General features: G+C 44.1%; 3 protein-coding genes across 4 annotated transcripts in view; 2 read left to right on the top strand and 1 right to left on the bottom strand.

Moving 5' to 3' along the window:
- Positions 1-3,882, bottom strand: part of LOC129823727 (low-density lipoprotein receptor-related protein 8-like) — a 228,828-nt gene extending 224,946 nt beyond the window's left edge. For both annotated transcript variants that reach the window (XM_055882677.1, XM_055882678.1), the window contains exons 1-2: positions 3,672-3,882; positions 2,928-3,050 (exon numbers count right to left, since the gene is read on the bottom strand). In XM_055882677.1, the coding sequence (XP_055738652.1) occupies positions 2,928-3,050; positions 3,672-3,735 (187 nt within the window). In that variant the 5' untranslated portion in view covers positions 3,736-3,882. The remainder of the gene's footprint in view (positions 1-2,927; positions 3,051-3,671) is intronic.
- An 11,435-nt stretch (positions 3,883-15,317) lies between these two features.
- On the top strand, positions 15,318-18,621 carry LOC129824523 (doublesex- and mab-3-related transcription factor 1-like). Its single transcript, XM_055884217.1, has 4 exons — positions 15,318-16,540; positions 16,857-17,119; positions 17,345-17,480; positions 18,072-18,621. Exons 1-4 carry the CDS (start codon positions 15,967-15,969, stop codon positions 18,146-18,148), a joined length of 1,050 nt encoding a protein of 349 aa, XP_055740192.1. The 5' UTR covers positions 15,318-15,966; the 3' UTR covers positions 18,149-18,621.
- An 850-nt stretch (positions 18,622-19,471) lies between these two features.
- Positions 19,472-24,518, top strand: part of cfap57 (cilia and flagella associated protein 57) — a 45,006-nt gene continuing 39,959 nt past the window's right edge. The window contains exons 1-6 of the mRNA XM_055882676.1: positions 19,472-19,629; positions 19,791-19,991; positions 21,556-21,869; positions 22,222-22,481; positions 23,212-23,395; positions 23,563-23,715. Coding sequence (XP_055738651.1) covers positions 19,835-19,991; positions 21,556-21,869; positions 22,222-22,481; positions 23,212-23,395; positions 23,563-23,715 — 1,068 coding nt within the window. The 5' untranslated portion in view covers positions 19,472-19,629; positions 19,791-19,834. The remainder of the gene's footprint in view (positions 19,630-19,790; positions 19,992-21,555; positions 21,870-22,221; positions 22,482-23,211; positions 23,396-23,562; positions 23,716-24,518) is intronic.

Below are 24,518 nucleotides of genomic sequence, written 5' to 3'. Positions count from 1 at the left end.
CTTTTCCTTCTCAATCACACAGTACATCTCCCTCTGCCTTGTCCTTCTCCATCACACAGTACATCTCCCTCTGTCTTTTCCTTCTCCATCACACGGTACATCTCCCTCTGCCTTGTCCTTCTCCATCACACAGTACATCTCCCTCTGTCTTGTCCTTCTCCATCACACTCCACTGTCACACAGTACATCTCCCTCTCTCTTGTCCTTCTCCATCACATTCCACTGTCACACAGTACATCTCCCTCCGCCTTGTCCTTCTCCATCACACAGTACATCTCCCTCTGCCTCGTCCTTCTCCATCACACAGTACATCTCCCTCGGTCTTGTCCTTCATCACATGATACAGTAAACTCTGCTTATGTTCAGCCTTAAAAACACGTTCTACATACTAATCTTTAATATAGAAAAACAAACTGTGCACTATCTAACCAGTATAGTCCTTTGCCATCTGTTCTTGCCTTCTCCGTCACACGATTGGAATACAATGGATACAATAGCCTCGAAAAGTGGACATATTCTCATTTCTCTTTGACATACAGTACTACTAGTGCAAGAACTAATGTCTTTGTATCCAACTGTATTAAAACCTAGCCTATATGAAAATGGGGGGGATTTCTCCAATGTGGCAAGGGTCTTGGCCCATTGACAGCAGGTCACCTGTGTGAGGAGAGGAGGATGCTGGCTAGCGACACTCTGGTTCAGAAGAAGGCAATGCACCCGTAGTGTTGCACGTCTACCCTCATCCTGACATATAAATAGTTGTTTGATCATGTGCAGAGTGTTCTTGCAGCTGAGGCGCCCAGTGGGTTGAATAAACTTGGTTTGAGTTTTTTCATAGTCGTCCGTTTGTTCAGAACCTAACAATGGCACGTTGAAATAGTGTAATCATCAAATAGGAGTTGGCTCCTGCTAAAAATCATTTTTAGCAGCGTAACTGTTTAGCTTGCTGATATTTTTGTCCTTTCCAAAAGCATTTCTACAGATGACATTTCCAACATGCAACCCACTCACTGAAACTTAACATTCGGTTGGAGAGCAGGGTTGCTTGGAGTCAATTCCATTTTTATTCAGTCAATCCAGAAAGTAAACAAGAATTTCAATTCTCCACATTTCTTCTCTGTGAGAAAACTATGGTTTACTTCCTGGATTGAAATGTAATTGGACACACCAACCCTGTTGGACATTAATAACGAGCAAACGGGTCCAGCAGACCAATACCTTAAATCTACAACATAACAAATGTCCCAGACAGTATCCTGGGGTGTGGAACAGTGACACATTAATCTTTAGGGAGTCTGAGATCGATGCTCCAAATGACGTGCTGTCACAGTGAGGCCTGACGACTCATCCTGCTGGTGTCACTGTCAGAGACAAGGGGTCTAGGATGGCAAGTGGGCTAGGATGCCAAGTGGGCTAGGATGCCAAGTGGGCTAGGATGTCAAGGGGGCTAGGATGACAAGGGACTCAGGCTTTATCTCCATAATACATCTAAATGCTGTACGAAGTCGGTGTGTGTGTGAGAGAGAGAGAGAGAGAGAGAGAGAGAGAAAAAAAAATTGAGATTACGAGAGAGAAAGAGATTGAGATCTATCTGCATTGTCCATTGTGTCCCGCCACCCACCAACCCCTCTTTTATGCTACCGCTACTCTCTGTTCACATATATGCATAGTCACTTTAACCATATCTACATGTCCATACTACCTCAATCAGCCTGACTAACCGGTGTCTGTATGTAGCCTCACTACTTTTATAGCCTCGCTACTGTATATAGCCTGTCTTTTTACTGTTGTTTCATTTCTTTACCTACCTATTGTTCACCTAATAGCTTTTTTGCACTATTGGTTAGAGCCTGTAAGTAAGCATTTCACTGTAAGGTCTACCTGTTGTATTCATTCGGTGGACGTGACAAATAAACTTTGATTTGATTTGATTTAAGAGCGAGAGAGAAAGAGTGTGCGTGTGGGGGTGTGTGTGGGGGGGGGGGGGGGGGTACAGAGGGAGATGCAGGAATTCCTCTTGAGCCACAATAAACCCAGAGAGACAAAAGAGCAACGGTTTTCACTTCTGGCTCCACTTTAACAATGTCTTTGTTTGTGCTGCTCCTGAAAACATAGGACACGGGCTGGGCCGCTCCACTGAAAACATAGGACACGGGCTGGGCCGCTCCACTGAAAACATAGGACACGGGCTGGGCCGCTCCACTGAAAACATAGGACACGGGCTGGGCTCACACAGAGCAAGGAGACTGGAATTCTAGAATGTTTTATGAGTCTGGCAGCATTCTGGCTCCCTATCAAAACTCTATGCATAGGCTTCTATATTCTATACTAGCTGTCAGCTGATTGCACTATGTGGGTGGGAAGAAATGGGAAAGATGTGCTGTCCAATCATCCTCCACCACAAATTGCACAAGAGGCCTGAGACCCCAAAATAGCCTGGAACTCTCGAGTTAAATCACCTACTACACCATCGGGCCCTAGAGCAGGGATGGCCCCGACCCCAGTTAAAAGTTGCCCATCCCTGCCCTAGAGCTTCCCAACTCATGTGTGAGGTTACACCCGTCCTTTCTGTTATTTCCCCTAACTCTATCCTCCTGGTGCCTATCCTCCTGGTGCCTATCCTCCTGGTGCCTATCCTCCTGGTGCCTCTTGGTCTTTCAATCACTAGTGGGAAAGCTCACCCGCTTCAAAATAGCTACCAAGAGATTCTGCCAGTCAAATAAAAGTTACTCGCTTTTAACATTATTTGACAAACATTTTTGTGATGCAAAGACAGCAAACCACCATAATCCACCAAATATGCCAAAGAGTCACTATTACACAAGTCATGGTCTGTTTCTCCAGTGTCAGGTGTGTTTTGTAGGCTAAAAGCAATTGGAGATTAACTTTAAAAGATAACTTAAAGACATTTTTGTTTTTCCACTTACCACAGTTTTCCTCGTCGCTGTTGTCTGAGCAGTCGTCGTCGTCATCGCACCTCCATATGGTCGGTATACACCTTCTGTTATTGCACTGAAACTGGCCTTCCTCACACTCTTCTTCCTCTGTTCCTGCAATGTGTGTGTGTGTGTGTGTTGGGGGGCACACATTAATATGCGTCCACAAAAGGCACGCACTCAAACTGTCATTTGCAAATGAATGCCTACTTGATATTCAGCAGATTCATCCAGTCAGTAAGTATTGACTGAGGATTCCGTTTATGAGCGTCACTTAGAGCCTGTTTGGTTACAGGCAACTGGAGACACAATTGTAACGGACCGATTCTGTAGACCTAATTGATCATTATAGGCTACAATTTAATAAACCACATCGTTACAATGAGACAAAGATTAATGTGGCCAGCCTACTGCCCCACATCCTATGTTACAATTGTATGGATGCTGCCTCACATCCAAGGAGGAACACATGCCAAGTAGACGAACAAATTGTCCATAAATGTTCTCATTTATTTTACATCGAAAATACAGTTTTAACGCCCCCAATTTGTATTGTGTGCTATTTTCATTGAGCTTTCAGAAACAATGAGGGTTTCTCCCACATTGCTGAAGCGCTTGGAATCATTCGCTATCATCCGGAGGTGACCACATATGGACCCCTCTCTGTTTAGCGTATTACGGGTATAATTTTACCCGATTACCATAATTTTAGTGATCAAAGAAAATAGGACCAACCTTTTGAGCAGTGTTTTAGGACTAACAAATGAAAGAGCAGTAGTTTCCTTATATCCGTCCACATTTCTGGAGGAGGTGGTGAAGCTTATACACAAACAAAGCCTGTCCGAAAATCCGTTCTTCTAGCGATGCGACGGTGTTAGCCTACTTTACCGGCCGAAACCCCCCTTGCCTTGCCTCAGCCTCACTGGCAATTTGAATCGGTGACGATGCGTGTATGGGCGGGGATTGTGCCAAGAAAATAAAGCATTCTGTTTTTTTTAATGCGCCCCATTCTTTGCTGCCGATAACGTGAATATGTGTAGTCTACTGTAGCCTATAATTTTTTACAATGTTCTACAGAAGGCCAAAATACTGTCGGGAATTCCCAAAACTAAGAATTAACTTTTGTTCTTCACGCGTGATGGATAGGCAGAAATGCATGAGGATGCATAGACCAACAACGCATATAATAACTTATTACAGTATCCGATTCTACTGATGAAAACAATACATAACAAAGGTTTAAAATAACAACTCTACAGTGGACCTTCGGGACAAAGCTCTTACCTGAACAGATTTAATTGTATTCGTTTTATAATGTTCCCCACTAATTAGGGTCCTATGGAAACAAGGACCAAAACGAAGGTTTTTCCTACCACAATAATACACAATAAACCATGTTTTTATTAATTTAATATCTAATTGAAAATGTTCTGCAAAATAATTGTATGTATCACATAAATATTGAAGAGAGAGCGACACAAACACACGCACACACACACACACACACACACACACACACACACACACACACACACACACACACACACACACACACACACACACACACACACACACACACACACAGAGCAAGAGAGAGATACACGATCAATCAAATGTATTTACAAATCTCTTTTTACAGGGCTGTACAGTGCTGTACAGAAACCCAGCCTAAAACCCCAAACAGCAAGCAATGCAGATGTAGAAGCACGGTGGCAAGGAAAAACTCCCTAGAAAGGCAGGGAACCTAGGAAGAAACCTAAAGAGGAACCAGGCTCTCAGTGGTGGCCAGTCCTCTTCTGGCTGTGCTGGGTGGAGATTATAACAGTACATGGCAAAGAAGTTCAAACGTTCATAGATGACCAGCAGGGTCAAATAATAATAATCACAGTTGATGTAGAGGGTGCAAAAGGTCAGCACCTCAGGAGTAAATGTCAGTTGGCTTTTCATAGCCGATCATTCAGAGTTAGAGGCAACAGGTGCGGTAGAGAGAGAGAGTGGAAAACAGCAGGTCCGGGACAAGGTAGAATGTCCGGTGAACAGGTCATGGTTCCCTAGCCGCAGGCAGAACTGTTGAAACTGGAGCAGCAGCACGACCAGGTGGACTGGGGACAGCAAGGAGTCATCAGGCCAGGTAGTCCTGAGGCATGGTCCTAGGGCTCAGGTCCTCCGAGAGAAGAGATAGAGAGAGAGAGAGAATTAGAGGGAGCATACTTAAATTCACACAGGACACCGGATAAGACAGGAGAAATACTCCAGATATAACAGACTGATCCTAGCCCCCAGACACATAAACTATTTCAGCATAATTACTAGAGGCTGAGACAGGAGGGGTCGGGAGACACTGTAGCCCCGTCCGACTATACCCCCGGACAGGGCCAACCAGGCAGGAAATAACCCCACCCACTTTGCCAAAGCATAGCCCCCACACCACTAGAGGGATATCTTCAACCACCAATTTACCATCCTGAGACAAGGCCGAGTATAGCCCACAAAGATTTCCCCCACGGCACGAACCCGAGGGGGGCGCCAACCTGGTCAGGAAGATCACGTCAGTGACTCAGCCCACTCAAGTGACGCACCCCTCCTACGGACGGCATGGAAGAGCACCAGTAATCCAGTGACTCAGCCCCCCGTTATAGGGTTAGAGGCAGAGAATCCCAGTGGAGAGAGGGGAACCTGGCCGGAACACTTCTACCCAGCTGGCTGTACAATCAGACTAGCAGACAGACGGACAGAGACAGACAGACAGACAGACAGACAGACAGACAGACAGACATACAGACAGGCAGACAGGCAGACAGACATACAGTAAGGTGGAGTGGGGAACTAGGCAGAGGAAAATATAAATGGGGTTACGGAGGTCAAACGATTCTGCACCTGCAGGTGTTTAAAACACGTCTGGACTTGTTTGCCAGCAGATGCTCAATGTGTGCATCTTTTAAAAAAGGGTCTGAGAGTCCCTCTGTGGCTTTTCTCTATCTGCACCAGCGTGCAAAGTTACAGCAGGAGCTCCCCCCTTGACACTGCCATATATTTTTAACAATCCTAATCTTAATAGACAACACACCAAACAATTATGAAGACAAAAACACCTCTCGTCTAATATGCAAATGGTAAGGTGAGCAGGAGTCTCCGGCTAGCTTCCCTGTGGTGGCAGCACAACATTACTACTTCCCCCTCATTACCTACCGTACAACTGGTTGTGCTTAACACAGTGAGGTTTCTGCACTGTGGTGAGGGAGGGGGGAAAAGCACAACACTGGGTAGTTACAGTGTCGATGATCGCCTCGCCAAAACAAACGATGGCGTCAGTCAAATCTAGGCCACGACCATTGCTGACAGCAAAGAAAATCTGTCATATTAATGGAGATAAGCTGAAGTGGAACTTAATCCCACCACTACCCCCTCCTTCCAACACACACATGACAATAATATCCTTAGCCAATCAGAGCGTTGAACCAAAGAGGGAAACATGTTGTCATGCCTGTTATCATGGATGCATTGATGAGTGAAAAATACATTTTGGAGGCCATTGTTGTGCTCTGACGTGATCAAATACATTTCAGGCATTACTGTCTAAGAGTCAATGTCTTGAGTGCTGTGCAAAGAAAAATACAATAACTGACTTTCAGCCCACTGTGGAAACCTCCTCTTGCCCCAGTGAGCAGCAGCAGAAATTGGGGGCCTGAATGTCACTGATTATGGGTGTCTCATTCTCCACAGGGATAGGGGGCAAGAGGCATCTGTTCCCTTGCCAGATGAGAAATACTGAAGAACTGAACTAGACACCTCTTGAAAGATACATTATCTTCAATATAAGGATAAGTGAAAGAATATAATCACTCTCAGACAAAGATGATGTTACACTTGTTGTAACCGTCTCTGTGGTCTCATTTTGCTTGCAAATTCCCAGGATTACAACAAGTGGCTGCCTCAGACGAGAGGCCCTGTCAGCGGCAGATCTACCCGATCCAGTCACAAACTGATCCTTCCCCTACTGACCGATCCAGTCACAAACTGATCCTTCCCCCTACTACCCGATCCAGTCACAAACTGATCCTTCCCCTACTACCCGATCCAGTCACAAACTGATCCTTCCCCCTACTACCCGATCCAGTCACAAACTGATCCTTCCCCTACTACCCGATCCAGTCACAAACTGATCCTTCCCCTACTACCCGATCCAGTCACAAACTGATCCTTCTCCTACTACCCGATCCAGTCACAAACTGATCCTTCCCCTACTACCCGATCCAGTCACAAACTGATCCTTCCCCTACTACCCGATCCAGTCACAAACGGATCCTTCCCCTACTACCTGATCCAGTCACAAACTGATCCTTCCCCTACTACCCGATCCAGTCACAAACTGATCCTTCCCCTACTACCCGATCCAGTCACAAACTGATCCTTCCCCCTACTACCCGATCCAGTCACAAACTGATCCTTCCCCTACTACCCGATCCAGTCACAAACTGATCCTTCCCCTACTACCCGATCCAGTCACAAACTGATCCTTCCCCTACTACCCGATCCAGTCACAAACTGATCCTTCCCCTACTACCCGATCCAGTCACAAACTGATCCTTCCCCTACTACCCGATCCAGTCACAAACGGATCCTTCCCCTACAACCCGATCCAGTCACAAACGGATCCTTCCCCTACTACCCGATCCAGTCACAAACTGATCCTTCCCCTACTACCCGATCCAGTCACAAACTGATCCTTCCCCTACTACCCGATCCAGTCACAAATTGATCCTTCCCCTACTATCCGATCTAGTCACAAACTGATCCTTCCCCTACTACCCGATCCAGTCACAAACTGATCCTTCCCCTACTACCCGATCTAGTCACAAACTGATCCTTCCCCCTACTCGGACTGACAGGTACAACAACAGTCCTATGCCTTACTCTTGTGAGACTGCTTAATGCTGCTTAACTGTAATAGTGTATACTACAGCCTATATGTACTGTATATATGTTGTATTTACTTACATAGGCCTATGTATGCTGCAATTCAGCTTCTAGATGCAAATGTGTACAATTCAAAATAAACCTTAAATAAATAAATATAATTGAAAATCCATAAACAAAGTACAAATAAAGAACAACAAAAAATCTCTCGGATATAGGTATCATTTGAATGCCTATGTAATAAGCATATGGGGACACCACAGACAATGTGAAAATATGCAGATATGTATACCAAAATATACCTGTCATAATTCAGACTAGACCCAAGCCCAGTAAGCCCACAGCACAACCGAGAATGATAGCACAATGTTCTGAAAGCACCTGGAATCTTTAAGTGGCAGAAATGAACTGGATCAAATTGGAATCTCACCTGTTGATGATAACGCAGAAGGAATTTAGTTTTCAGCCAGTTTGCTGCCAGAGAGTGAATGAGGACTGAAGGAAAATGCATTCGGCACACTGAGGATTAAGATGCAAACTACAGTACATCTGTAACGTCTGCTTCCAGCTAACACCTTCAAACACCTAGATCCCCTGAACGCAGCTCACTCTCCAGATCCCAATCACCTGAATTCTGATCACCTGTTCACACACCTGTATGTCATTATCACACACTATTTAGTTCAGTTCTTTGCACCCCGTCACTGTGAGGTATTGTTTGTTTTAAGACACGTCTTGCAGAGCGCTGGGTTTCCAGTGATTTACTCCTCTTGTGTAGGATAGTTTTTGCCTGCCTCACTAACGACGCCTTTTGCCTATTCCCTGTTTCCTGTTACCTACCTATAGCCTGATCTCCCGGACGATGTTACTAGCCTTTTCCCTGACTGTACTGTTGCCCTTTTGGACCCCCTGTGCATGACCTTCTGCCTACCCCTGGACCCAGCTACCTGCCTCCTCCTGTGGTCCTCCTGTGGTCCTGCAAAAAACACCTGCTGTGCCCTGCGCTTGAAACCAGCTCTCTGTCTCCCCGTGTGTTCATTACACCATCCTGTGTGAGAAGAGAGAGAGAGATTGACAGATTGACAGAGATTGACAGAGAGATTGACAGAGAGAGTGAGATTGACAGAGATTGACAGAGAGAGAGAGATTGACAGAGATTGACAAAGATTGAAAGAGAGAGAGATTGACAGAGAAACAGAGAGACAGATATTGATTGACAGAGAGACAGAGAATGATTGACAGAGAGACAGAGAATGATTGACAGAGAGACAGAGATTGATTGACAGAGAGAGAGAGAGAGAGAGAGAGAGAGAGAGAGAGAAAGAGAGAGAGAGAGAGAGAGAGAGAGAGAGAGAGAGAGAGAGAGAGAGAGAGAAAGATTGACAGAGAGAGATTGACAGAGATTGATTGACAGAGAGACAGAGATTGATTGACAGAGAGGCAGAGATTGATTGACAGAGAGAGCGAGAGAGAGAGAGAGAGAGACAGAGAGAGCGAGAGAGAGAGAGAGAGAGAGAGAGAGAGAGAGAGAGAGAGAGAGAGAGAGAGAGAGAGAGAGAGAGAGAAAGAGAGAGAGAGAGAGAGAGAGAGAGAGAGAGAGAGAGAGAGAGAGAGAGAGAAATGTTTGTCAATCGATTGCAGCAATGTATAAATCCCAGAGGGGAACATTTACAAAATGGTTCTACAAAATGCATTTAAATGTTAATCAAACGAGACAGAACTGCATACAGATAGAAGAGACTCTACAGTGCATGTCAGAGCAAAAACCAGACCATGAGATCAAAGGAATTATCCGTAGAGCTCCAAGACAGGATGGTGTCAAAGCACAGATGTGGGGAAGGTTACCAAAACATGTTTGCAGCAATGAAGGTCCCCAAGAACACAGTGGCCTCCATCATTCTTAAATGGAAGAAGTTTGGAACCACCAAGACTCTTCCTAGAGCTGGCCACCCGGCCAAACTGAGCAATCAGGGGAGAAGGGCCTCGATCAGGGAGGTGGCCAAGAACCTAATGGTCACTCTGACAGAGCTCTAGAGTTCCTCTGTGGAGATGGGAGAACCTTCCAGAAGGACAACCATCTCTGCAGCACTCCACCAATGAGGTCTTTATGGTAGAGTGGCCAGATGGAAGCCACTCCTCAGTAAAAGGTACATGACAGCCCGCTTGGAGTTTGCCAAAAGGCACCTAAAGGACTCTCAGACTATGAGAAACAAGATTCTCTGGTCTGATGAAACCAAGATTGAACTATTTGGCCTGAATGCCAAGCGTCACGTCTGGAGGAAACCTGGCACCATCCCTACGGTGAAGCATGGTGGTGGCAGCATCATCCTGTGGGAATGTTTTTCAGAGGCAGGGACTGGGAGACTAGTCAGGATCGAGGAAAAGATGAACGGAGCAAAGTACAGAAAGATCCTTGACAAAAACCTGCTCCAGAGCACTCAGGACCTCAGACTGGGGCGAAGGTTCACCTTCCAACAGCACAACAACCCTAAGCACACACCCAAGACAACGCAGGAGTGGTTTCGGGTCAAGTCTCTGAATGTCCTTGAGTGGCCCAGCAAGAGCCCAGACTTGAACCCAATCGAACATCTCTGGAGAGACCTGAAAATAGCTGTGCAGCGATGCTCCCCATCCAACCTGACAGAGCTTGAGAGGATCTGCAGAGAAGAATGGGAGAAGCTCCCCAAATACAGGTGTGCCAAGCTTGTAGCGTCATACCCAAGAAGACTCAAGGCTGTAATCGCTGCCAAAGGTGCTTCAACATATTGCTGAGTAAAGGGTCTGAATACTTATGTAAATGTGATATTTCAGTTGTTGTTTTTTTATAAATTTGCAAAAATTTCTAAAAACCTGTTTTTGCTTTGTCATTATGGGGTATTGTGGGTAGATAGACGAGGAAAAAAACTATTTAATACATTTTCAAAAAAAGTCTGTAATGTAACAAAATGTGGAAAAAGTCAAGTGGTCTGAATACTTTCCGAATGCACTGTATGTCTATAGTACTGTATGTCACTGTATGTCTATAGTACTGTATGTCACTGTATGTCTATAGTACTGTATGTCACTGTATGTCTATAGTACTGTATGTCACTGTATGTCTATAGTACTGTATGTCACTGTATGTCTATAGTACTGTATGTCACTGTATGTCTATAGTACTGTATGTCACTGTATGTCTATAGTACTGTATGTCACTGTATGTCTATAGTACTGTATGTCACTGTATGTCTACAGTACTGTATGTCACTGTATGTCTATAGTACTGTATGTCACTGTATGTCTATAGTACTGTATGTCACTGTATGTCTATAGTACTGTATGTCTATAGTACTGTATGTCACTGTATGTCTACACAGTATGTGGTCACTGTGGTTTTCTGTGGTGACAAAGACAAATCGCTAAAATGGATGATCCTGAACCAAATCGCTGGACCTGAACCAAATCCCTGGACCTGAACCAAATCCCTGGACCTGAACCAAAATAATGCAGTGTGTGTTAATACATAATAAAACTTTCCTGAACCAACACTTGACTCCTCCCCCTTCTAGCTCTGACTTTGCTGATGGCTACTTTGAGGAAAAGTTACTTACTACGCCTGTGATATGTGGTTGTGCCACCTAGCTATCTTAAGATCAATGCACTAACTGTGAGTCGCTCTGGATAAGAGCATCGGCTTAAAGACTCAAATGTAAAATGTAAATGTGTAACGTTAATACCACTAAAGCCCACTACCTATGACCACAGCCTCTTACCTGCTAAAAAACCCTTTCAAACTTCAGTGGTGTAAAGTACTAAAGTAAAAATACTTTAAAGTACTACTTAAATCGTTTTTGGGGGGTATCTGTACTTTACTTTTTATATTTTTGCCAACTTTTACTTTTACTTCACTACATTCCTAAAGAAAAGAATGTACTTTTAACTCCATGCATTTTCCCCGACACCCAAAAATACTTGTTACATTTTGACAGGAAAATGGTCCAATTCACGCACTTATCAAGAGAACATCCCTGGTCATCCCTACTGCCTCTGATCTGGCAGACTCACTAAACACAAATGCTTTGTTTGTAAATTATGTCTGAGTGTTGGAGTGTGCCAAAGGCTATCCGTCAATACAAAGAAAAACATTTTGCAGTCTGGTTTGCTTAATATAAGGTATTTGAAATGGTTTATATTTTTACTTTTAATTCTTAAGTACATTTAAACGCAAATACTTTTAGACTTTTACTCAAGTAGTATTTTACTGGGAGTCTTTCACTTTTACTTGAGTCATTTTCTATTAAGGTATCTTTACTTTTACTTAAGTATGACAATTGAGTACTTTTTCCACCACTGCTTGAAATGACACATCTGTCTAGTGCCAGACAGACACTCTGGGAGCTTCATGACTGGGGAGGCTAGAGCTATAACAACACTAGTCTTTTCCAATGCCAGTCTCTTCCCACAGCCTATACAAATGACTGTCTCTTCCCACAGCCTATACCAGTGCTAGTCTCTTCCAATGCCAGTCTCTTCCCACAGCCTATACCAATGCCTGTCTCTTCCCACAGCCTAAACCAATGCCAGTCTCTTCCCACAGCCTATACCAATGCCTGTCTCTTCCCACAGCCTATACCAGTGCTAGTCTCTTCCAATGCCAGTCTCTTCCCACAGCCTATACCAATGCCTGTCTCTTCCCACAGCCTATAGCAATGCCAGTCTCTTCCCACAGCCTATACCAATGCCTGTCTCTTCCCACAGCCTATACCAATGCCAGTCTCTTCCCACAGCCTATACCAATGCCAGTCTCTTCCCACAGCCTATACCAATGCCAGTCTCTTCCCACAGCCTATACCAATGCCAGTCTCTTCCCACAGCCTATACCAATGCCAGTCTCTTCCCACAGCCTATACCAATGCCTGTCTCTTCCCACAGCCTATACCAATGCCAGTCTCTTCCCACAGCCTATACCAATGCCAGTCTCTTCCCACAGCCTATACCAATGCCTGTCTCTTCCCACAGCCTATACCAGTGCTAGTCTCTTCCAATGCCAGTCTCTTCCCACAGCCTATACCAATGCCAGTCTCTTCCCACAACCTATACCAATGCCAGTCTCTTCCCACAGCCTATACCAATGCCTGTCTCTTCCCACAGCCTATACCAATGCCTGTCTCTTCCCACAGCCTATACCAATGCCAGTCTCTTCCCACAGCCTATACCAATGCCTGTCTTTTCCCACAGCCTATACCAATGCCTGTCTCTTCCCACAGCCTATACCAATGCGTCTCTTCCCACAGCCTATACCAATGCCTGTCTTTTCCCACAGCCTATACCAATGCCAGTCTTTTCCCACAGCCTATACCAATGCCAGTCTCTTCCCACAGCCTATACCAATGCTGTGAGAGTTGACGGTGGCGGGCCTGCCTCGGCTGAGTTGAAAATGAGTTGATTGGCATTTGTCACTTTATCTCCAGTCAATGATGTCATTTCCAGAGAACACCATGGACCCTGTTTGAATACTCTAAGATCCATCCTTCCTTCCTTCAGTTATCACTGTTCTGACATTGGATAACTGGTGAAAGCTACTGTGTGTCACGGAAAGAATACTATTGGAACAGGACCCCGTGTACAGTAAGTATCCTGAACCTCATCATTCCCCTTTAGCACAACTGTTGTTTTGAGTTTGGATGCACTGCAGTATTATATTGTCATTATATTATATTATATTATTATATTGTCTCTCTCCTCTGCTCTCATCCTTCTAGACCTATCGGCTGCCTTCGATACTGTGAACCATCAGATCCTCCTCTCCACCCTCTCCGAGTTGGGCATCTCCGGCGCGGCCCACGCTTGGATTGCGTCCTACCTGACAGGTCGCTCCTACCAGGTGGCGTGGCGAGAATCTGTCTCCTCACCACGCGCTCTCACCACTGGTGTCCCCCAGGGCTCTGTTCTAGGCCCTCTCCTATTCTTGCTATACACCAAGTCACTTGGCTCTGTCATAACCTCACATGGTCTCTCCTATCATTGCTATGCAGACGACACACAATTAATCTTCTCCTTTCCCTCTTCTGATGACCAGGTGGCGAATCGCATCTCTGCATGTCTGGCAGACATATCAGTGTGGATGACGGATCACCACCTCAAGCTGAACCTCGGCAAGACGGAGCTGCTCTTCCTCCCGGGGAAGGACTGCCCGTTCCATGATCTCGCCATCACGGTTGACAACTCCATTGTGTCCTCCTCCCAGAGCGCTAAGAACCTTGGCGTGATCCTGGACAACACCCTGTCGTTCTCAACTAACATCAAGGCGGTGGCCCGTTCCTGTAGGTTCATGCTCTACAACATCCGCAGAGTACGTCCCTGCCTCACACAGGAAGCGGCGCAGGTCCTAATCCAGGCACTTGTCATCTCCCGTCTGGATTACTGCAACTCGCTGTTGGCTGGGCTCCCTGCCTGTGCCATTAAACCCCTACAACTCATCCAGAACGCCGCAGCCCGTCTGGTGTTCAACCTTCCCAAGTTCTCTCACGTCACCCCGCTCCTCCGCTCTCTCCACTGGCTTCCAGTTGAAGCTCGCATCCGCTACAAGACCATGGTGCTTGCCTACGGAGCTGTGAGGGGAACGGCACCTCAGTACCTTCAGGCTCTGATCAGGCCCTACACCCAAACAAGGGCACTGCGTTCATCCACCTCTGGCCTGCTCGCCTCCCTACCACTGAGGAAGTACAGTTCCCGCTCAGCCCAGTCAAAACTGTTCGCTGCTCTGGCACCCCAATGGTGGAACAAACTCCCTCACGACGCCAGGACAGCGGAGTCAATCACCACCTTCCGGAGACACCTGAAACCCCACCTCTTCAAGGAATACCTAGGATAGGATAAAGCAATCCTTCTGACCCCCCCCCCCCCCTTAAAAGATCTAGATGCACTATTGTAAAGTGGCTGTTCCACTGGGTGTCATAAGGTGAATGCACCAATTTGTAAGTCGCTCTGGATAAGAGCGTCTGCTAAATGACTTAAATGTAATGTAAATGTACTCCTGTGTTTTTACAGAACATTGTCATGTTGTATTGTCATGATTCAGTAGTAGCAGCAGCAGTATCCTCACAGACAGTGCAGCATAATCTTACCATCAAGTCCACATATAGACTAAGCCCCGGCCGCTGTTGGCTATTCATGTAATGTATAAAGTATAGTGTTTGCATGTACGCGCCACAGTCGCTGCTACCTTCCAAGCACTGTTCTGTACTTTTCAATCACTCACACTTGGATACTATTCAGTGGTTTTGGGATTGTCTCACGCTGTCTCCCCCCAGAACCTCAGAGCCAGGAGGCTGGTGTACATCTGAACTGACTGATGTAGCGTGACACAGTGGTGCGCTGTGCAGCCGAGCATAGACAGCCTAATGGCAGCTGAGTGACACCATCATAAATCACAACCTCTTCTCCCCCATCACCTTGGCAACACATACAACCCAGACACTAGCAGGCATACACTTTATAAAGATTGACGTTTTATGTTGAAGACACCTCATTATTAGGCAATTAGTAGTCTATTTTATGGTTGACACATAGGATGGGTGGTGTAACTTTTCATATCATTAGTTTAAGAATGTTATACTCTGTGTTCAGTTTTCTTAGTTTTTTATATAGTTTAGGTTTATTTGAAGAAAAGTAGCCATTTCTGCTGGTATTTCAAATACAATTAAAACATTTTTAAATTATTAATAGATCTTACAAATTGTAGTGATATTTACATTATAGTGTTAAATATAGTGCTTTACATTTAATTCCACATTGATAAGACATTGCGTGCAAAACCAGCATGCATGAGCCCATTCTGAAACTTGCTAAATTACATTTTGTATTTTGGGCAATTAATTGACGACGCTCATGTGAACAACGTTTGTAAACTATTCCCACGCCCAAATAGATACAAGGTTTCACGTCACGTGGCACCGCCGCTTTAAATTGTGTTGTTCCTGAGTGAAAAGTCTCTTGACTGAAAGCTCATGATCGTGACAAGCTTAGCTAGCAACAAAATCAGTGGGAAAATTAAGCCTTTTTTCGGTTACCTTTCGCTTTGACTTGCAGGCTTCTTGATCGCGGATAACTAGCTAGCTAAGTAGAATTAATCATGTCAAATGTTTACAAACCGCAAAAAAGTCCGCGAAACCCAAAGTGTGCCAGATGCAGAAATCATGGATTCATTGTTCAACTCAAGGGACATTCGGGACAGTGTCAATTTCTTAAATGCAACTGTTGGAAATGTTCTCTGATTGCAGAGAGAACGAAAATAATGGCATTCCAAAGACGGATCAAGAAAACTAACAAAGAAGAATCAGCACTTAATTTGACGTGGTCAAGGCCCGGTGATACAGCGGTTGATGGCACTTTGAGCGGCCGGGAGGAAAGCGCACATCTGCCTGACACATCTGGAGTGATGTTTCCTGGCACCGGAACACGTACAGAGACAGTAGTCAAGATGCCACCACAACGGTTTGAAGAGGCAGACGGTAGGACCTATGCGGAGATGGAGGTCCCCATGGCAGTGGGCCATGACAGGGCTGCCAAAGAAGGTCATGGCCCATGGATCACCCATGAACCGCAGAGAAAGTCCACCCCTGGAGGTGGTGATTATGGCGGTGAAGATGGTCGTTACGGGGCACCGTGGAGTGGGATTCAGGATGCGCCATCAGTGATGAGTCGAAGTAAGTGGATCATTCTTTTGTTGAATACATTCACTGAACATGCATGTGTTTTTGTAGCGCTACCTAACGTTACATTCATGAAAAACATAATAAAAAATAATAAAAAAACGATATATATTTTAATTCTGTTGATAAACATTGTCAACTGGGTAGCTAGCTAACATGGTTGGGTTGCTATTGAATTTTAGAGCTCTAATTTCGCGCCTTTTCATTCTCTTGTTGGGATGCGTTTCAGCGTTTGTGATTATGTAGCCTACACATAATTCTGTATGTAGAAACTCCCATTTACATTTTTTTCCTTTACTTCTCCACAAAGGCGGTCCACATTTCCCCAGCGACTATGTTATAGCGGAGTTTGGCGGTCAGAGAGACATGTACTCTGGAGAAATGGTGGCCATGCAGTTCCCCTTCAAGTTCTACTCACGCTACCCCAATGGCTACGCGGCTTGCCCTGCCATTCTGGTGAACATGCCGCTGCCACCACCAGGGCCTTTCAAGGTCGGGAATGGTCCAGTGGGTTTCCCTCACTTTCCACCACCTGGCCCGATGTACTACCCTCCTGAGGCAGGTCCTATAAACGTAAGACCAAAAACCATTAGAATTAAAAAATATAAAATGATGTAAATGTGCTGTCAAAATGGGCTTTACAGTTGAGGACATTACAGTATGCCTATGACATGACATATAAAATATTTTTTTGCAATCTATACTATGCCATGACAGTGTATGGCTATTTTTGTGAAAATTAACATTGACAACATGGAAGGATTTGCTTGTATGTGAATGTGTATGGTTTGCACCCAGGGTGGCAGAGCGCCATTCTTTGCCCCTCACCCCCCTGGCAGTGACATTCGTCCTGGAAGCTACCCGGAGGAGCTGGTTTTGAGGTCGCATCCACCACCACAGCCTTCTCTACCTAAGGACAGAGAACATGGAACAAGTACGTGTGTTTGTGGCTGTTGCTGGCAATCATAATGTGTTAGTGGAATGCATAATGTCATAGAGACCACTGTCACTTGCTCTGCCACTGAGGCCTCATTGCTGTGGAGGATGTAACGACTGATAATGGCAGAACAGTGGAACATTTCCATAGTACTAAGAGACAGGTCAAAATTGTATTATATTTTTTCAGTTTCTTACAGATATTATTGGCATATATACACAGTCAAACACAATCTCAGTTCATTCCATCTACCTCTACATTCTCTGATGGCTCCTGAGTGGCGCAGCGGTCTAAAGCACTGCATCTCAGTGCTAGAGGCGTCACTACAGACACTGGTTCAATTCCAGGCTGTATCACAACCGGCCGTGATTGGGACTCTCATAGGGCAGTGCGCAATTGGCCCAGCGTTGTCCGGGTTTGGACGGGGTAGCCCGTCATTGTAAATAAGAATTTGTTCTTAACTAACTTGATTAGTTTAAATAAAGGTTAAATTAAATAAATGCATTCTCTGACCACACTTGGTGTTAACTGAGGTAGACAACTCGATTGGCGTGCTCACAATGTTGTCTTTCCTTTCTCCTACTACAGACGCACATCCCCAAAGCAGCCAAGGGTCAGAGAGCAGCTCACTGGAAAATGCCTCCTCTTCCCAGAACACTGTGTGAGGGCGAAGGTCATGTGGTTGGCATCCTTACACCATATATCCACTTGAGAAAAATCATCTTTACCCTTTCTGTTGTGCAATTATACAGGCACCAAAGACTTAGCTAAGTCACTGTTGACATTTTTACCATGTTACACCTTGTAGTGTAGTTCATTATGCACATGGGGTTTCAATTCTCATTGTACACACAATAACAACCATTGGATAAAATAACAACAACACAAAAATAATCTGCTATCATTTCTGGGGGGGGGGGGAATGAAATTTTTTACTTTTTACAGAAGCAATTTTTGTTTAATTATTTAATTAATAATTTTTAACAGTCATATTTATAGCAGCTTGTGATAGTCAAATATAATCCCATATTTGTTTATAAAAAAAAATGGATTTGCCTTGTCATTTTTTGTCTTGTCTTTATCAGGAATAATGTTTTCTTCCTCATTCAGTTAATTAGTCAGTTCAGTTGTATTATATTCTCAGCCATGTTGTGGGTGTTCATGAAATAAAACATATAACAGAAAATCAACGCTGTCGTCATTACGTGTTCCTAAACAGCTGGTTTCATGTAAAGGCCTGTGTGATTTGATGCCGTTTTTTTAGTGTAAAGTACATATAAGAAGAAGATCTCTTTGTAAAGTCTTTCTGGGTGCTTCATGTGATTCCGTTGACTGTCAGACCAGTCAAACACAACACGTCCAATGTCTTTGTATTGCAGAGACTCTTGGACCAGGAGAAAATCTATATGGATTCAATGTTGAATGGCAAAAAACAGGAACACAGTGTCATTGCTAATATCACATTTGTACATAAGGAATAGCTTATAGTTTTAAGATTACCTTATAATTTTAGCCTGATCTTATTGCTCTCAGTATTTCTTAAATGTTGATCCAAATTCAGACAAGCATTACATTACACCGACCTTCACACGGGGAATATTGAATATGAGGAAGTCACAAAAAAATGTATTGATTCATGACATTTTTTTCCAGACTTCAAACAACCAGTGGGTCGATAAGCTAATTACAACCGACATTATGCGTACATGAATATTAATACAGTCTTGTGTCACAGATGAGTGTTGGGAGTTTTAAAACACAGATCAATGGATTAATTTTGAGCATAAAATTGTCTTACAGTGTTAGAGTAATGTGCAATAAAAAATGACTCTGATGTTGATATTAAAATGATAAGTAGTACTTGGATATTATTTAAATGCCAAAGCCAATCGCATCTAGAGAATGTTCAGTATTTGGCGCCATCCAATGGTCCAGGGTTGCGCGGCATTCTCCATGGTTGCTATAGTATCGCTCCGGCTTCATGTATCCTTGGTAACCACACACACTAGAGAAACACGTCCGTTCTGCAAAACATGATGCACAAAAACATTTTTTAGAAAAACGGATTCCCTTCTCTAAACGTTCCAACCGTGCATAACTTGCTAGCTAATATTAACTTTTTTGCAACGTTTCAACTACGGACCAGGTTAGTGTCAATGCACGAGAGTGTGTGTCTCTGTATTTCAAGCCAGTTAGCTTGAATTGCAAATAGAACTTGCTCAGCTATAACGCTAACTGCTAATTTAGCCTGGCTGTATGTTTGCAATCCATGACTGGTTAGCTAAGTTTGTTATCTTTGCCTTACAGACATTCGAACAGTTGGTTCTAATAACGTGTTACCGGATTGAACAATGGCTTCGATTGTAGCCCAGTGTCACTACATCTTCGGTTTGCGGACAGGAGTAATAAATAATATTTGCTACTTCGATGAGCAGACTGTCATCTTCCCATGCGGAAACAACTGTGTACGCTACAACATTGACCAGAGATGTCAGAGGTTCATTCCAGGTAGGTGCTCCCAAATGATAACAGTATACATTTTAGCTAGTTATAATTATTTTCTCTTACAGTGTACATACGGAATCATATGCGTTTAGTTAGCTAGCTAAGTTTATTGGAAAATGATGTGTTCTCAATCAACTTGTCTGGTTTAACGCTCCTGTTGTGTTAGTTTCATCTTAATTCATTATGTGTTCCCGGTCCAAAATGACCGCCCCATTATAGCTGATTAGAAATCCATAATAATACATATATTATCATCTAATGTTGTGTTACATCTTTTTACCAATTTAAGTTCTTGTGAACATTACAAGTTTTGAACTTCTATTTGCTATTTATGGCCTGTAGGCCTCATTGACCTGAGCTCATACAACTTGTTTGTGAGTAAAATAAATCATAATGTATGGACTATTTTGACTATCAAATACTCAGATGAAACATGTTGTGTTATTTATCACAGACTACGTTGTGTCAAAGTTTAACAAGGACTCTCTCCTCCTCACCAGTGTCATGATCAAATATATGATCGTCTCACTTTTTTATTTTTTTATTTAACCAGGTAGGCCAGTTGAGAGCAAGTTCTCATTTACAACTGCGACCTGGCCAAGATAAAGCAAAGCAGTGCGACACAAACAACAACACATGAAATAAACAAACATACAGTCAATAACACAATAGGAAAAAAGTATATATACAGTGTGTGCAAATGGAGTGAGGAGGTAAGGCAATAAATAGGCCATAGTAGCGAAGTAATTACAATTTAGCAAATTAACACTGCAGTGATAGATGTGCAGATGATGATGTGCAAGTAGAGATACTGGTGTGCAAAAGAGAAAAAAAGTAATTAAAAACAATATGGGGATGAGGTAGGTAGATTGGATGGGCTATTTACAGATGGGCTGTGTACAGCTGCAGCGATCCATACAGTATATTGTTTGGTCATTGTGCTGCCACAGAGTGAATTGTGAGCAAGGCCTCAAAAAAGCTTTATATACCAGAGCCTCGAGAAAAGTTCTATATATTATTGAAACAATGCTGCGATTGTTTGTGAGAATGCCAACAGGTGTGGTTCCCGTGGGGAAAAGATTCTATTTGGGAAAGGTTCCCGTGGGGGTTGCCATGGAAGCCAAGAAGGGGAGTGAGGTGTGTGTGTGTGTGTGTGTGTTCAAACACACATGCATGTGGGGGTCTGGGAATCAATGTTATACACTAATCGTAGTCTCACCCATTCATTTCTAAAGACCGGTCATTTTTGACCAGGAACACCACAGGTGTACAAAAGTTAAATAAAACAACATTTTATGAAAATCATCAAAATGAATTTTGTGTGTTCAGATGTCCAGTGTGGACAAAGTCATGGAACCTTATGACAATCAGATTAAATGAAGTACATTTTTCAGAGAGAGAACTTGTAAATCCAATTCGACTGGAACACAGCAGGAGGGTTAAATAAAGTTATGCTTCATTAAATGAAAATGACAAAGACCACAACCTCGTATACAACATTAGGTGTTTGTCCCAAATGGCATCCTATTCCCTATGTAGTGCACTACCTCTCAATGTTTCCTCATAGGCACAGAGAAAAGTCAGGGCATGCAGGCCCTGGCCATCAGCGCCAACCGCCGCTACCTGGCCGTGTCAGAGCGTGGTGAGAAGGGCACCATCACCGTGTACGATCTGCAGCACGAGCAGAGCCGGAAGAGAAAGGTGCTCAGTGGGGGAGAGGTCCCCGTGCTGGAATTTGTCTCCATGGCCTTCTCCCCCGACTCCAAGTACCTGATAGGGCAGGCAGGAGCCCCCGACTGGACCCTGTTCTACTGGATGTGGGAGAAGCAGAAGGTCATGGCCTCAGTGAAGACGACAGGGTCCACCAACCCCATCAACCAGGTGGGTGAGACAGATAAAAATGAGTACCAGCACCTATTTCAGTCCAAGTCAAGAACAGAGTATAAAATACTCAACCACACACACACTGAACGACTACATAGTAGTCTAGTGGTTAGAGCGTTGGGCCAGTAACTGAAAGGTTGCTAGATTGAATCCCCCGAGCTGACAATGTAAAAAATCTGTCGTTCTGCCCCTGAATAAGGCAGTTAACCCACTGTTCCTAGGCCATCATTGTAAATAAGAATGTGTTCTTAACTGACTTGCATAGTTAAATAAAGGTTAAATAAAGGTACAATAAAAAATAAAAAAGACCCATTATCATCTTCATTGTCTTCATCTTCATCACCCCCAGGTCAGCTTTAACCCGCAGGACAACACCCAGATCTGCGTGAGTGGCAATGGGGTCTTCAAGCTCTTCCGCTATGCTGAGGGCGCCCTGAAGCAGTCCAACTTCCTTAAGCTGGAGTCCCAGAACTTCCTGTCGCACACCTGGATGTCCGAGGAGCGTGTCATAGCGGGGACAGAGGCGGGCAGGCTGCTGGTGTTCGAGTCAGGTGACCTGCGCTGGGAGATGAGCGTCACCACCAAGCCTACCACGCAGGAGGCAGACAGGTCAGACAGGATGACCGATCAATCAATCAAACATTTTCGTCCTTCTATCCTCCACAGTCTGCATTCCATTGACCTCTTTACTACATCTATTACAAAACATACATGAGCCACATCAGTTAGCATCATTTGAATGAACATTCTACATTACCATGGCAATCCAGCATCATTTGAATGAACATTCTACATTACCATGGCAATCCAGCATCAGTTGAATGAACATTCTACATTACCATGGCAATCCAGCATCAGTTGATAGAACATTCCAAAATACCATGGAAAATATTGCATCACAATAACAGGAAGCCATTGCGAGTGTACCCATGAGTTTACTAGTCAAATTGCTTCCAAGCCCATTCTATTCATAACCTTGGACTATTCTGGTTTATCAAAGTGTTATGCTATGACAACGTAGTTCTTTATTTTTTTAAGCACTCGCTGCTCACTAGCATCATGTTATTTTTCTTGTCATTTAGCAGATGACTTTGGGTTAAGTGCTTTGCTAAAGGGTACAGACAGATTTTTTTCACCTAGTCGGCTCGGGGATTTGAACCAGCGACCTTTCTGTTACTGGCGCAACGCTCTTAACTGCTAGGCTACCTGTCTGTAGAAATGCTTCCTGCAGGGGGAATCCTACCACACTTACCCCATTGACAATTGGACCGTCTGATCCTAATCATAAACAGATGTGATTCTCAAATGGATAACAAATGACTGTCCTTTCACGGCACAGACAACTAGAGAGGAGAAAGCCAGAGGAGGCCAAGTCAGAGGGGGCAGCCCCAGCCCGTATGCCCAGAGTCACAGCCATCACGTCCTACTCTAAGGGCTTTGCCTGCTCCGCCGGCCCAGGGACCGTGTGTCTGTTTGAGAAGACAGAGGAGAAGGACAACTACAGAAAGACTAGGGAGATCAGGGTAATGTCAATGTTTGGATGACATGATAACTTGACTTCTAAATTAACAAAACAGGAGGTGGTGGGGGTGGTCTCATTCATTTGACGTGTGTGTGTGTGTGTGTGTGTGTGTGTGTGGGGGGGGGGGGGGGCATATTTGATGTGTGTGTGTGTGTGTGTGTGTGTCAGATCCCTGCAGACCCGTGCAGCAACGAGCCGAGTCATGCGGAGCAGCAGGAGATGGTCACGCTGTGTATCAGCCCGTCAGAAGAGACCCTGGTCACCAGTACAGACCGTGGTCAGCTCTACAGCATCACCCTGTCCTCTGCTGAGATGAGCAAGGTGAGCCGTGATATAGTGAAAATATAGGCCTATATGTATAGTACAGGAGGGCCGGAGACCCTTTTTTTGTTTTATCAGGAACCAGGAACCCAATTCATCAGGAACCCAACTCATAATCATAACTCGAGTTAGATCAAAATAGCATACAAGGAGTTTTACTATGACTTTGGCAGTGCATCGCCGGACGAACCAAGTCTCTGGGAAGGAACATTTTAAAGGACCTCCTCTTGGCATCAGAGAGAACATTTTGCAGTTTTCAAGCTAATATCCTGTAATTCTACACATTTTCTCATGACGAAGAGAGAACATTTAGCAGTTTTCAAGCTAATTTACTGTAATTCTACACATTTTGTCATGGGGAAGAAAGAACATTTAGCAGTTTTCAAGCAAATTTCCTGTAATTATACACATTTTGTCATGGGGAAGAGAGGACATTTAGCAGTTTTCAAGCTAATTTCCTGTAATTCTACACATTTTGTCATGGGGAAGAAAGAACATTAATTTCCTGTAATTCTACACATTTTGTCATGGGGAAGAGAGAGAACTCTGCAGTTTTAAAGCTTAAATTACAGTGCATTTATGTTTGTTTTTAAATTCAGTATTTAAGTAACTGTCCAGTGTTTACAGATTTCTATGAAGTATAACCTATAGTTAATGACAATATGAGTGATACTTAGTTTTCTTAAAAAAAAAAAAAGTATTATGTTAAAAAGCTACTTTTCTGTGTTGGAATGGTGTGGGTGTACCCCAACAACAGAATGGTGTGGGTGTACCCCGACAACAGAATGGTGTGGGTGTACCCC

The sequence above is a fragment of the Salvelinus fontinalis genome, chromosome 26, assembly GCF_029448725.1.
Source record: "Salvelinus fontinalis isolate EN_2023a chromosome 26, ASM2944872v1, whole genome shotgun sequence".
NCBI classification, from domain to species: Eukaryota; Metazoa; Chordata; class Actinopteri; order Salmoniformes; family Salmonidae; genus Salvelinus; species Salvelinus fontinalis.
The sequence above is the reverse complement of the archived record's forward strand: the minus strand, read 5'-3'. Positions and strand labels throughout refer to the sequence as shown.